Source organism: Glandiceps talaboti, chromosome 17 (genome assembly GCF_964340395.1).
Source record: "Glandiceps talaboti chromosome 17, keGlaTala1.1, whole genome shotgun sequence".
Lineage (NCBI taxonomy): Eukaryota > Metazoa > Hemichordata > Enteropneusta > Spengelidae > Glandiceps > Glandiceps talaboti.
Genome location: NC_135565.1, coordinates 2,232,705 through 2,249,191, shown reverse-complemented (window position 1 = coordinate 2,249,191; position 16,487 = coordinate 2,232,705). Strand labels below are relative to the sequence as shown.

Below are 16,487 nucleotides of genomic sequence, written 5' to 3'. Positions count from 1 at the left end.
TAGTCTATAATAATATATATGTATACAATTATGTCTATCAGTATTGGTATATAGTCTATAATAATATATATGTATACAATTATGTCTATCAGTATTGGTATATAGTCTATAATAATATACATGTATACAATTATGTCTATCAGTATTGGTATATAGTCTATAATAATATGTATACAATTATGTCTGATGTTATTACTAGTATACAGTCTATAATAATATGTATACAATTATGTCTGATGTTATTACTGGTATATAGTCTATAATAATATGTATACAATTATGTCTGATGTTATTACTGGTATACAGTCTATAATAATATGTATACAATTATGTCTGATGTTATTACTGGTATATAGTCTATAATAATATGTATACAATTATGTCTGATGTTATTACTGGTATATAGTCTATAATAATATGTATACAATTATGTCTATCAGTATTGGTATATAGTCTATAATAATATATATGTCTACAATTATGTCTATCAGTATTGGTATATAGTCTATAATATATATGTCTACAATTATGTCTGATGTTATTACTGGTATACATATACAAGACAAGCAAAGTTATATCCTAATTGACCACATTTGTTTGTTTTGTTTTGAATTGACTAGATGTATGTTTACCAGCTGTATTTATGCCAACAAGAACTGGTCAGTTGTATAACCCTAGAGCACATCACTATTTCCATCCGTCAGGTATGTACATGTATTTATATGTCACCTGTCACCAATCTCGCATTCTGATTGGTCGAGAGCCCTGCACATATGCAGGCGTATTTTTCACCAACAGCCATATTTTTGCTTATTGTATCATGTGATCACCGAATGTACAGTACTAAAACATGGTGGAAGTGTAACCAAGCTATGTACAGTACTAAAACATGGTGGAAGTGTAACCAAGCTATGTACAGTACTAAAACATGGTGGAAGTGTAACCAAGCTATGTACAGTATTAAAACATGGTGGAAGTGTAACCAAGCTATGTACAGTACTAAAACATGGTGGCAGTGTAACCAAGCTATGTACAGTACTAAAACATGGTGGAAGTGTAACCAAGCTATGTACAGTACTAAAACATGGTGGAAGTGTAACCAAGCTATGTACAGTATTAAAACATGGTGGAAGTGTAACCAAGCTATGTACAGTATTAAAACATGGTGGCAGTGTAACCAAGCTATGTACAGTATTAAAACATGGTGGAAGTGTAACCAAGCTATGTACAGTATTAAAACATGGTGGAAGTGTAACCAAGCTATGTACAGTATTAAAACATGGTGGAAGTGTAACCAAGCTATGTACAGTATTAAAACATGGTGGAAGTGTAACCAAGCTATGTACAGTACTAAAACATGGTGGAAGTGTAACCAAGCTATGTACAGTATTAAAACATGGTGGAAGTGTAACCAAGCTATGTACAGTACTAAAACATGGTGGAAGTGTAACCAAGCTATGTACAGTATTAAAACATGGTGGAAGTGTAACCAAGCTATGTACAGTATTAAAACATGGTGGAAGTGTAACCAAGCTATGTACAGTATTAAAACATGGTGGAAGTGTAACCAAGCTATGTACAGTACTAAAACATGGTGGAAGTGTAACCAAGCTATGTACAGTACTAAAACATGGTGGAAGTGTAACCAAGCTATGTACAGTATTAAAACATGGTGGAAGTGTAACCAAGCTATGTACAGTACTAAAACATGGTGGAAGTGTAACCAAGCTATGTACAGTACTAAAACATGGTGGAAGTGTAACCAAGCTATGTACAGTATTAAAACATGGTGGAAGTGTAACCAAGCTATGTACAGTATTAAAACATGGTGGAAGTGTAACCAAGCTATGTACAGTACTAAAACATGGTGGAAGTGTAACCAAGCTATGTACAGTATTAAAACATGGTGGAAGTGTAACCAAGCTATGTACAGTACTAAAACATGGTGGAAGTGTAACCAAGCTATGTACAGTATTAAAACATGGTGGAAGTGTAACCAAGCTATGTACAGTATTAAAACATGGTGGAAGTGTAACCAAGCTATGTACAGTACTAAAACATGGTGGAAGTGTAACCAAGCTATGTACAGTATTAAAACATGGTGGAAGTGTAACCAAGCTATGTACAGTACTAAAACATGGTGGAAGTGTAACCAAGCTATGTACAGTATTAAAACATGGTGGAAGTGTAACCAAGCTATGTACAGTACTAAAACATGGTGGAAGTGTAACCAAGCTATGTACAGTAATAAAGCATGGTGGAAGTGTAACCAAGCTATATACATTATTATTTGTTAAAGCATGGTGCAAGGGCTTCATCCTTGCGTCCGAAATACATCATTTCTCAAACATGCATTATCCGATTTCTTTCAAACCTGACAAAAGGTGACATATCACATGGGACATATGCACACCAATTTGTTTTTTTATATATATATGCAGATCTGACCGAATGGCAGCTATACTTAGACTCTACTGAACAATGCAGTTTTCCTTTGGTACCCTGGTTTCCTCCTGCATTAACACTGAACCCATGAGGGATGGCCCTCACTGGACTTCTTGGGAGACAAGTGTTTATATACTTTAAGAACTATCCAGTATAAATAAAGATTATTATAATTATTATTATTATTACTCAGGTTGCATTCACTCTACTGATATGTAACCATTCACTCACATCATCATTTTACATGAAAACACTACTGATATGCAACCATTCACTCACATCATCATTTTACATGAAAACACTACTGATATGCAACCATTCACTCACATCATCATTTTACATGAAAACACTACTGATATGTAACCATTCACTCACATCATCATTTTACATGAAAACACTACTGATATGCAACCATTCACTCACATCATCATTTTACATGAAAACACTACTGATATGCAACCATTCACTCACATCATCATTTTACATGAAAACACTACTGATTTGCAAACATTCACTCACATCATCATTTTACATGAAAACACTACTGATATGCAACCATTCACTCACATCATCATTTTACATGAAAACACTACTGATATGTAACCATTCACTCACATCATCATTTTACATGAAAACACTACTGATATGCAACCATTCACTCACATCATCATTTTACATGAAAACACTACTGATATGCAACCATTCACTCACATCATCATTTTACATGAAAACACTTTAGTTGAAAAGTCAAATAGTCTCTATTTCCAGGTCAAACATTTATATCCAATTTGTCAGATAACATTAATATTTTATCTTTACATTGTATAATTTCAGGTTCTCTAGGCAGTTTCCGACTGACACAACCTCCGTCCATGTTTCAACTACCACCACTACCAAATAAAAATGTATCCTTTATAGTATTCTTAGGTATAGTTAATCCAAATAATATAATTGACAAGTTGTGTTGTTGTAGTCTCATGTTATGTTACGTTATGTTATGTTATGTTATGTTATGTTATGTTATGTTATGTTATGTTATGTTATGTTATGTTATGTCTGTTATGTTATGTTATGTCTGTTATGTTATGTTATGTTATGTTATGTCTGTTATGTTATGTTATGTTATGTCTGTTATGTTATGTTATGTCTGTTAGCATAACATAATATGACATACACCCTGAATGTTTATGTGAGTGTAACATAGTGTGGTGTGTGATATGATGTGAAGAAATACATAGTTATGTGTAACGTAGTGTGGTGTGTGATATGATGTGAAGAAATACATAGTTATGTGTAACGTAGTGTGGTGTGTGATATGATGTGAAGAAATACATAGTTATGTGTAACGTAATGTGGTGTGTGATATGATGTCAATAAATGCATACTTTTATGTGTAGCATAGTGTGATATGTATTACAGTCATTATTACATGTTAATGAGTAACATAATGAGATGTCTTCACATTTCCTTAACATAATGCATAGAAATTGTCAGCTGTTGATCTTTTTGATATCAGGAGAAATTTCCAACCGAAGTCATCAGAGTTTCTAGTCAACATTCCACAGACTCCGCCTACCCAGTACTTCTCTATGTCTCAGCCTATGACTCCACAAACATCAGGACCAATGGGGGAACCTACACGACCACTGTCTGAAATCAACCACATGCAGTCCCCACCAGTTCCAGAACTCTAGTTTTACAATGTTGTGACAACCTTGTTAAATTTGGTTGTAAACAAATGGTGTTAGTTGGTTAAAGTTCGTATTTTCATTACTTTTATAAAATGTGTCATAGAGGCGTGCCCCATGTGTTCAAGCCAACTGTGCCAAGGACTGACTGTTACAGAACCAGAGTATTTGAAACCTTAACTGTGCCAAGGACTGACTGTTACAGAACCAGAGTATTTGAAACCTTTCTAACATTAATCTAGCTGTTCCATTCCTCAGACTATTCTGCTCACTCTAAAAGCAACAAATGGTTGCCACCGAGGTCACTAGACTGAAGTACTCATTATCTTTCAGCTTTTTATGTGGCAAACGCCAAAGTGCAGATCCAAGATTTTACTGCCAAAGTGCAGATCCAATATTGTACTGTCAAAGTGCAGATCCGAGATTGTACTGTCAAAGTGCAGATCTAAGATTTGACTGTCAAAGTGCAGATCCAAGATTTTACTGCCAAAGTGCAGATCCAAGATTTTACTGTCAAAGTGCAGATCTAAGATTTGACTGTCAAAGTGCAGATCTAAGATTTGACTGTCAAAGTGCAGATCTAAGATTTGACTGTCAAAGTGCAGATCTAAGATTTGACTGTCAAAGTGCAGATCTAAGATTTTACTGTCAAAGTGCAGATCTAAGATTTGACTGTCAAAGTGCAGATCTAAGATTTGACTGTCAAAGTGCAGATCTAAGATTTGACTGTCAAAGTGCAGATCCAAGATTTTACTGTCAAAGTGCAGATCTAAGATTTTACTGTCAAAGTGCAGATCTAAGATTTGACTGTCAAAGTGCAGATCCAATATTGTACTGTCAAAGTGCAGATCCAAGATTGTACTGTCAAAGTGCAGATCCAAGATTGTACTGTCAAAGTGCAGATCCAAGATTTGACTGTCAAAGTGCAGATCTAAGATTTGACTGTCAAAGTGCAGATCCAAGATTTGACTGTCAAAGTGCAGATCTAAGATTTGACTGTCAAAGTGCAGATCTAAGATTTGACTGTCAAAGTGCAGATCTAAGATTTGACTGTCAAAGTGCAGATCTAAGATTTTACTGTCAAAGTGCAGATCTAAGATTTGACTGTCAAAGTGCAGATCTAAGATTTTACTGTCAAAGTGCAGATCTAAGATTTGACTGTCAAAGTGCAGATCCAAGATTTGACTGTCAAAGTGCAGATCTAAGATTTGACTGTCAAAGTGCAGATCTAAGATTTGACTGTCAAAGTGCAGATCTAAGATTTGACTGTCAAAGTGCAGATCTAAGATTTGACTGTCAAAGTGCAGATCTAAGATTTGACTGTCAAAGTGCAGATCTAAGATTTGACTGTCAAAGTGCAGATCTAAGATTTGACTGCCAAAGTGCAGATCTAAGATTTGACTGTCAAAGTGCAGATCTAAGATTTGACTGTCAAAGTGCAGATCTAAGATTTGACTGTCAAAGTGCAGATCTAAGATTTGACTGTCAAAGTGCAGATCTAAGATTTGACTGTCAAAGTGCAGATCTAAGATTTGACTGTCAAAGTGCAGATCTAAGATTTGACTGTCAAAGTGCAGATCTAAGATTTGACTACAAGACTAACAAAAGATGAGACTCATTTAGATGTGTCACCATCATAGTTAATATATATATCAGTTATTATCATACAACAAATGCAATATATATTGAGTAACCTACCTTGCAGTCATTTTGCAAAGAGTGTCAACAGAGGGCGCCTTATCATGTAACAAAACAAGGACTAAAATCCAGTTGATTGTACATAAAGCATGGTCTCGGTTAGTACCCAGTCTCTTGCCGTTGAGGGCATATCCTCTCAGCAGAGTCTTGGAAAATACAATGTCGCCGATTGTAAGGAGCAACATGGCCGCTGACGAGATCTGGGACAGTCACTAATTGAACAAAAATGATTCTGAATTTTCATTATCATCAACTCAGTGTATCAAAATCAGGGTATAAACATTTTGGAAACCATCTTTGTCAGGAGATATAAATCCAAATACTCTTGGCAAGAGTTGCCACCAAGTGATTCTACTACAGAGGTCATGTTATGGGTCAACTCTCCGTGCAACCATCTTGCAATAATCAGCAATATTGTACTTTCCCAGACTCTACTGGGGCTATGCCCTCAATGGCAGGAGTCTGGGTAACTGAGACTACATAAAGCACTGTAAATTGTGTCAAAAGAGGGCGCCCTAACATGTGACAACATAAAGCTGTAAATTGTGTCAAAAGAGGGCGCCCAAACATGTGACAACATAAAGCTGTAAATTGTGTCAAAAGAGGGCGCCCTAACATGTGACAACATAAAGCACTGTAAGTTGTGTCAAAAAACAACCCCGAGGTATTTCTAAAATTGTACAATGTGAACCAAAGTAAGTGCAATCTTCCTGGACCAACTGATTTACTGCAAAGCACTAGGAAGTGACTCATTATCAAGGCTCTCATTGCTGCTCCAAATACTGTCTCTAAATAGCACTCCTTATGGCCAAATACTGTCTCTAAATGCCACTAGAATCTTTTGTCTTTCTGGAACACTGCAGATTATTGTCAGCTAGATAATTGCCAAACAAGTTAGTTATTATTTGATTAGTTCAAAGTGTTAAAACATGTTTTGTAAATATACTATGCAATGACTTGTTTTGTTTAGATATTTATATGATGTGAATTCATTTGATTTGTTACTCTATCTTGTGTATATCACCTAATTACCATAATAATAGCTATGTATTGATACAGACACCTAATTACCATAATAATAGCTATGTATTGATACAGACACCTAATTACCATAATAATAGCTATGTATTGATACAGACACCTAATTACCATAATAATAGCTATGTATTGATACAGACACCTAATTACCATAATAATAGCTATGTATTGATACAGACACCTAATTACCATAATAATAGCTATGTATTGATACAGACACCTAATTACCATAACAATAGCTATGTATTGATACAGACACCTAATTACCATAATAATAGCTATGTATTGATACAGACACCTAATTACCATAATAATAGCTATGTATTGATACAGACACCTAATTACCATAATAATAGCTATGTATTGATACAGACACTTCACAAATATATGCCAAAATAAAAACTTGACAATACAGGTTAAAATAAAACAGATTATAGGAATTGATAATGAGTTTAATACTTCATTGCCTTTTACCGTCCATGTGTTCAGCCAAAATAGATAGGTGCCTAATATACATGTTGTATATGTGTTAACAAATCTTTATTGCAGTTGCTAAAATTTTTGCCAAAATTATTATTTTCAGAGTGCATGGCAAACTTTCAGACCTTGTCGCAAATATGCCAACAAGATCACCTAACTTTAGCCAAAGAAATTGTTTTAAAAAAGAACACCTGTGTAAATGTTTTTATACAGTTATGAACATATCAAAGGTCACATCCAATGTCAAAGGTCGCATCCAATGTCAAAGGTCACATCCAATGTCAAAGGTCGCATCCAATGTCAAAGGTCACATCCAATAGCATCTGGTCAGTCCACAATATTAGCTGAGTAGCTTCATTTATATGTATATATTCACTACAATGGATTGTATTGTATTTATCTTTATAATAATAATCTATCATTGTAAATAATGTAATTTGTAATTATACTAGTTTACAATTGATAAACAATTTGTAACTGTCACCATGAAATAAATTAGTGTTGTACAATGCCGACCATTGTTGTATATGTACTTTGTATTCAAGGTCATTCACAATAGTACTAGTCACCTTGGGGACTGAGGGGGATATTTGGATTTGAATGTAAATTATGTATTTTTAGCCCCAATGGCCACTGCCCAGCCGAGGGGCATCCGTCCATCCATCTGTCCATGCATGCGTGCATTTACCCTCATATCTCTGCCACGCACTGGTTTCAACCAAACCTGGCATAAAGGTAACATACTATGTTAGACGTATGCATGTCACTTTGTATTACGATCAAATCAAATATGGCTGAATAGTACAGTAGCCATATCTGTTGTTAAATTTCACAATATTCACTATATTCACAGTAAGTAAGTAAGATGTACTTACGCCATTCAAGTGCCTACACCCATATTATCAAATATGAGCTTCCTTTTTTTTAAGACCTTGACACTTTCAAGGTCAAATAGCCACCTTTTGGTTATCTTCCTATCTTTTTGAGTAAAACATTTCAATTGATATTTTAATCTTGACTGTGAGGTATATATACAAGTCACTTAATTTTGTGACCTTGATCTTTATACCAAAATGATAGCCATAGTTTCAATGGAAAAGTATAGTTTGCCTGTCTATCACCAACAGTTTGATACATATAGACACCATTCAAGTGTCTACCCTCACATTATCACATTTAAGAGGTAAAATAACCCAATTTTTTCTTTCTACAATAGCTCAAGAAATTGAATACACAAAGACCCCATTTAAATGCCTATACTCCAAAGGTCAGCTTTCTTTTTTATACTTTGACTTTGACCTCCATATTCAAGGTCAAATAGCAAATTGATCAATAAATAATTTGTATTTAGTGGTCCTGAAAAGAGCCGTTTGGTTTTGGGTCTGCTATAATATAAACACACTAGTACGTTTAGTTCCATCCCTGGCCCATGTACGGTCGATTTGTGGGATTTGAATATATTGATCCAGGCCTCGAAAATTCATGATGCCCGATGCCCACGGCAATTAAACTTTACATACGGACAAGTGAAAACATCGATCCGTTCGCCCGACGGACAAGTGACCTTCGTGTGAAAATTAACATCATATTTTGTTAAAGTAATATCTGGGCAGCTCATTGATCATGTGACCTTTCCGATCACAGGTCAAAGTCATAGTCAAATTCAAGGTCATCGATCTTATCTTTTCCATATTTTTATTAAAACACTCTGAAAGTTTCAAGTTACTACCATCATAAATAGTTGTTATAGGTGAAAATCAGTTTTGAAATAGCAAATTATTTAGTCTTTCAGGAAAAATAAAGCATAAACCTATTTCAATTGATACAGGAGTAACATTTTATGAAAACTACCCTCTATGTGTACACGCACGTTCACACGATATGCAAGTCAGTTTTACTACCATCTCCGTCAAATAAGCCATATTCGCCAGTATCTAACTAAGGAAGTCTGTCAGATGTTAATACATGCTCTAATCACATCAAAACTAGATTACTGTAATGCACTCCTGTATGGTCTACCATCATCATCCATTCTACCACTTCAGTATATGCCCTGAACTCAGCAGCCAGAATTGTGTCTCGCACACGGAAATATGACCACATAACCCCTATACTTATGGAATTACACTGGCTACCAGTACACTACAGAATCCAATACAAGATCCTGCTACTCACGTACAAAGCTCTGAACAACACTGCTCCTGTTTATATATCTGATTTTATCAACCCGAAAGTGTCATCCAGAGTTCTCCGATCAAATGACAAAATCCTACTTCATGTACCACGGAGTAACCGGAAGACCTATGGTGATCGTGCTTTCTCGCGTACCCCCCCCCCCCTCACTTGGAACAATGTCCCTCTAGAAGTGCGCCAGTCACCCAGCCTTGATATTTTTAAGAAGTGCATCAAGACTTATTTGTTTAGCAGAGTCTATATCTCTATATACCCACACTTTTGTAAAGCGCCATTGAACATTGCTACGTAGTGGAGTTTGGCGCTATATAAATATCTTTGATTGATTGATTGATTGATTGATTGATTGATTGATTGATTGATTGATTGATTGATTGATTGGACTTGCTTTAGTACAAAAATCCTGTTACCATGACAATTGATATCAAGATCCACAATTATGCAAAGTATGACAATGCTGAAGATCTCATGATCCCCAAGTGTTATAGATATGACGGAAGAGTCTATATACAGGGTTTAGGGGACGGGCAACTCACTGAACATAATCTTTTAGATCCAAGGTCAAGGTCATTGTCTGTCAAAATTCAAAGTCATCTTAGTTTTACAGCTTTTATCAAGAAATCACCAAAACATTGCAATAATTCAATTAAAGATAGCGTTATATGCTACAAAAGGGTCACAATATAGAGAATTATATAGTCTTTCACTTAAATTCAGAAAGATTATCCCAAAAAACATATTAGAAGTTGCTTTGAAATTTATACAAAATGATATTGCCTCCTCAACTGATTTGATATCAGGAGGAATTCTGATATATTGTATTAATGTATATCTTGGTGTCTGAAAGAGCTATGAGTATGATGCAATTGTCCTTAAATTGGTTTTGAGGGATGGGCTACACATTGGTTACGTGATACGTGTAATGTCAAAGTCAAACCTGAGGACAGACTTTTCATTGGGGGGGGGGGGGGGGGGGGGGTGTATTATTGAACACATATTGCCTGGCCATGAGGGCTATAGCACCCGTTTATTACACCCGAGGGACTGTGAGTTACCAGAATCACATGTGATTCTGGTAACTCACAGTCACGAGGGGGTAATGAACGGGTGCTATGCCCGAATATAGGCCAGGCAATATGTGTTTTATGATATACCTCATGCTGTGAACTCGCGGTGGCAGACGACATCGTCAGAAGCTGCCATTTTGACCTGCTGTGAACGCGCGGTGGTCACGTGACCATGTAATAGTTGATGGAACTATTTCCCTAGGGAAATATTCATTCTATTTTCCTATCACGTGACTGATTCCAGCGAATCATGGCACAGCATTATCACCAGGTATATTATAAACAGTAATTTAAAACTGTTTAGTAGTGGTATATTACCTCTGAGGAAGAAACATCAGAAAACTATCAGATATCGTTGCTTAATAACGTCTACACATTAAACGTCAACTTATAAGATGAATCTCAACAAGACAGACAAGGAAACAATCACATGGTAAACAACTGATACTTGCATTGTAATAAGAAGATGGAAATATTGGTACCAATAATCGAAATTTACATATTGAAGATAAAAGTGAATACTCAGAATCGATGAGTGACAAAAACACAATTCAATTCAATTCGGTACTACTCTTCCTTAAGTTAAAACAATCACAGGTCAAATTAACATTTTTATCGGTAGGTCCACACACAGTTAGGCAACAAATCACTGGACATAATCCAAAGTAATGCAGCCGGGAAGTGTCCATATGTTAGAACAAAATTAGACACACCCAGTATTTGTATGGAATTTATTGAAACAGACTTCATACACAGGCTATTTCTTGAACTCCTTGAAAAAACATGTATATCTACCATATATCACAGTACATGCAGGTACAACATAGGCATAAATAGACAGGTATATCTACCATATATCACAGTACATGCAGGTACAACATAGGCAAATAGACAGGTATATCTACCATATATCACAGTACATGTAGGTACAACATAGGCATAAATAGACAGGTATATCTACCATATATCACAGTACATGCAGGTACAACATAGGCATAAATAGACAGGTATATCTACCATATATCACAGTACATGCAGGTACAACATAGGCATAAATAGACAGGTATATCTACCATATATCACAGTACATGCAGGTACAACATAGGCAAATAGACAGGTATATCTACCATATATCACAGTACATGCATGTACAACATAGGCATAAATAGACAGGTATATCTACCATATACCACAGTACATGCAGGTACAACATAGGCAAATAGACAGGTATATCTACCATATATCACAGTACATGCAGGTACAACATAGGCATAAATAGACAGGTATATCTACCATATATCACAGTACATGCAGGTACAACATAGGCAAATAGACAGGTATATCTACCATATACCACAGTACATGCAGGTACAACATAGGCATAAATAGACAGGTATATCTACCATATATCACAGTACATGCAGGTACAACATAGGCAAATAGACAGGTATATCTACCATATAAATCAGTGAATGTAGGTACAACATAGGCATAAATAGACAGGTATATCTACCATATACCACAAAACATGCAGGTACAACATAGGCAAATAGACACATATACACAGTACATGCAGGTACAACATAGGCAAATAGACAGGTATATCTACCATATACCACAAAACATGCAGGTACAACATAGGCAAATAGACACATATACACAGTACATGCAGGTACAACATAGGAAAATAGACAGGTTTATCTACCATATACCACAGTACGTGCAGGTACAAAATAGGCAAATAGACAGGTATATCTACCATATATCACAGTACATGCAGGTACAACATAGGCAAATAGACAGGTATATCTACCATATATCACAGTACATGCAGGTACAACATAGGCAAATAGACAGGTATATCTACCATATATCACAGTACATGCAGGTACAAAATAGGCAAATAGACAGGTATATCTACCATATATCACAGTACATGCAGGTACAACATAGGCAAATAGACACATATACACAGTACATGCAGGTACAACATAGGCAAATAGACAGGTATATCTACCATATATCACAGTACATGCAGGTACAACATAGGCAAATAGACAGGTATATCTACCATATATCACAGTACATGCAGGTACAACATAGGCATAAATAGACAGGTATATCTACCATATACCACAAAACATGCAGGTACAACATAGGCAAATAGACACATATACACAGTACATGCAGGTACAACATAGGAAAATAGACAGGTTTATCTACCATATACCACAGTACGTGCAGGTACAAAATAGGCAAATAGACAGGTATATCTACCATATATCACAGTACATGCAGGTACAACATAGGCAAATAGACAGGTATATCTACCATATATCACAGTACATGCAGGTACAACATAGGCAAATAGACAGGTATATCTACCATATATCACAGTACATGCAGGTACAAAATAGGCAAATAGACAGGTATATCTACCATATATCACAGTACATGCAGGTACAACATAGGCAAATAGACACATATACACAGTACATGCAGGTACAACATAGGCAAATAGACAGGTATATCTACCATATATCACAGTACATGCAGGTACAACATAGGCAAATAGACAGGTATATCTACCATATATCACAGTACATGCAGGTACAACATAGGCAAATAGACATAAACCACAGTGCATGCAGGTACAACATAGGCATAAATAGACAGGTATATCTACCATACATCACAGTGCATGCAGGTACAACATAGGCAAATAGACACATATACACAATACATGCAGGTACAACATAGGCATAAATAGACAGATATATCTACCATATATCACAGTACATGCAGGTACAACATAGGCATAAATAGTCAGGTATATCTACCATATACCACAGTACATGCAGGTACAACATAGGCAAATAGACACATATACACAATACATGCAGGTACAACATAGGCATAAATAGACAGGTATATCTACCATATATCACAGTGCATGTAGGTACAACATAGGCAAATAGACACATATACACAGTACATGCAGGTACAACATAGGCATAAATAGACAGGTATATCTACCTTATATCACAGTGCATGTAGGTACAACATAGGCATAAATAGACAGGTATATCTACCATATATCACAGTACATGCAGGTACAACATAGGCAAATAGACAGGTATATCTACCATATAAATCAGTGAATGCAGGTACAACATAGGCATAAATAGACAGGTATATCTACCATATATCACAGTGCATGTAGGTACAACATAGGCATAAATAGACAGGTATATCTACCATATATCACAGTACATGCAGGTACAACATAGGCAAATAGACAGGTATATCTACCATATATCACAGTACATGCAGGTACAACATAGGCATAAATAGACAGGTATATCTACCATATATCACAGTACATGCAGGTACAACATAGGCAAATAGACACATAAACCACAGTACATGCAGGTACAACATAAGCAAATAGACACATATACACAGTACATGCAGGTACAACATAGGCAAATAGACACATATACACAGTACATGCAGGTACAACATAAGCAAATAGACACATATACACAGTACATGCAGGTACAACATAAGCAAATAGACACATATACACAGTACATGCAGGTACAACATAGGCAAATAGACAGGTATATCTACCATATATCACAGTACATGCAGGTACAACATAAGCAAATAGACACATATACACAGTACATGCAGGTACAACATAAGCAAATAGACACATATACACAGTACATGCAGGTACAACATAGGCATAAATAGACAGGTATATCTACCATATATCACAGTACATGCAGGTACAACATAAGCAAATAGACACATATACACAGTACATGCAGGTACAACATAAGCAAATAGACACATATACACAGTACATGCAGGTACAACATAGGCAAATAGACAGGTATATCTACCATATATCACAGTACATGCAGGTACAACATAGGCAAATAGACAGGTATATCTACCATATATCACAGTACATGCAGGTACAACATAGGCAAATAGACAGGTATATCTACCATATATCACAGTGCATGCAGGTACAACATAGGCATATAAACTGCCTGACCAAACCTTTAACGGATAACACATGCCCAACTTGATTCAGCCATCTTCACAAAAACCGGCGGAAATAAGTTTAAGTATCTTTTATTGCTTACTAACCAATGTGCCACCACATACACAAAAAGTCCACTGCAAACCATAAAGCAGTATCTATAACTGTAAATTTGAAATTAATCACCCAGTATGGGTAAGAAAGAAAGAGAAAAAAATATCTCAGAAACGACTTATTACTGCGCCCGGGAAGAAATCTACTAAACATAAACAAACAGACAGACAGACAGACAGACAGACAGACAGACAGACAGACAGACAGACAGACAGACAGACAGACAGACAGACAGACAGACAGACAGACAGACAGACAGACAGACAGACTAGGGGGAAATGCTTGATAAGGGAATATGTACATCTGTTGTAGGGGGTCTCCTCTAGAAGCCCAGTAGGTTTTTAACTCTGAAAAGTCTATTTTGAGACTATTCAGACATTTTCAGAAAATAATTTCCAAGCTTTACAAGACAGCACCAACATGTAAAAAGCAACTACATAGGGTTGGAACACTTTTGAAATATAGTTTTATAGCATCTTGACAGTAGGAAGTACAACCCTTACAATTTTGGGTAAAAGGATTAAAATTCATCCCCACACTACAATGCATGACTACAATTCATCTAATGAAATCAATGTACGATCTCTCATGCAAAATACGATTGCCATATCTAAGGGGAGAACCATTTAATTTCTGGGGGGGGGATTTTGAGAAAGGAAAAAATTGTCGGCAGGTGAAGGAGGAAAACAAATAATTTGATCCCATAATAGCTTGAGAGGAAAAAAAATCGTTCAAACAGACAGAAAGTAAAAAACAATTGGGCGGTAATAAAGGGAAGGGGACTCCGAACACCATCAACATTAAATAAGTGTATGACATTGTGTTTACCATACAACCACAGGGTTGTTAATTCAAGTTTGTTAATAAGTGGAAGCATTTTCTAAAGCTGGTTCAAACTTTATTATTTTGTTAAATTGGTATAATAAACAGTTAGCCAAGTGACCGGTTTGTCAAGGTTATTGACCCTGGTATTTAAGGTAGGTTAGCAGGGAAGACATTGGCGATACGTCCCCTGGTCGATACCTAGTTGACCCTTCTTTTAAGACGTTTCGGACCGACTGTTGGGGTTCTTCATCAGTCGCAGTTATGTCTAACAAGACAGCGTTCTCGCATTTGTTTAAGGTTCAATATTGTTCGTCAAGCAGAGATGCTAGTATTTCAATCACATTATGATCACCAAGGCTATTTTCAGCCTTGCTTTTAGAGGCAGAGTTGTGACAAGTATGTCTTTAACATTTTTGTTTCGTTCTTTTCTGTGCTATGATTGGTTTGGTCGGGTAGAGTTGGTTCAAGGTTACATTATTTTCTAGCAGTTCCCAATGTTTTGTCAATGCGTCCTTTAGTTTAGACGCTTTGATGTTGGGACTATATATGTTGTTTTGAAGACGAGAGGAACAAGACTAGTTTGGTGTGAGTCTTGATATCCAATCTTTTGGTTTGTTTGAACCTATGACCTTTGTAAATCACCAAATCAAGGCATACCACTTCCGTTTCTGAGCTGACCAACGAAAATTTTAATGTTGGATGCATTTAATTTATCTTTTCATTCAAAATATTGAGTTCAGCTTGTGTGCCACGGAATAGCATGAATATGACATCTCTGAGACGTGTCAAAGTGATATTTTATCCATGTATGTTTCAATAATGCGACACTCAAGTTTGTGGAATGCGATGTCAGCTATCTCTGGAGAAGCTGGTGAGCCCATA

The 16,487-nt window shown here is 36.0% G+C and overlaps 1 protein-coding gene across 1 annotated transcript in view; it reads left to right on the top strand.

Moving 5' to 3' along the window:
• LOC144448429 (uncharacterized) overlaps positions 1 to 4,731 on the top strand; it is an 84,606-nt gene extending 79,875 nt beyond the window's left edge. The window contains exons 19-21 of the mRNA XM_078138673.1: positions 621 to 704; positions 3,280 to 3,350; positions 3,930 to 4,731. Coding sequence (XP_077994799.1) covers positions 621 to 704; positions 3,280 to 3,350; positions 3,930 to 4,139 — 365 coding nt within the window. The 3' untranslated portion in view covers positions 4,140 to 4,731. The remainder of the gene's footprint in view (positions 1 to 620; positions 705 to 3,279; positions 3,351 to 3,929) is intronic.
• The last annotated feature ends 11,756 nt before the right edge of the window (positions 4,732 to 16,487 follow it).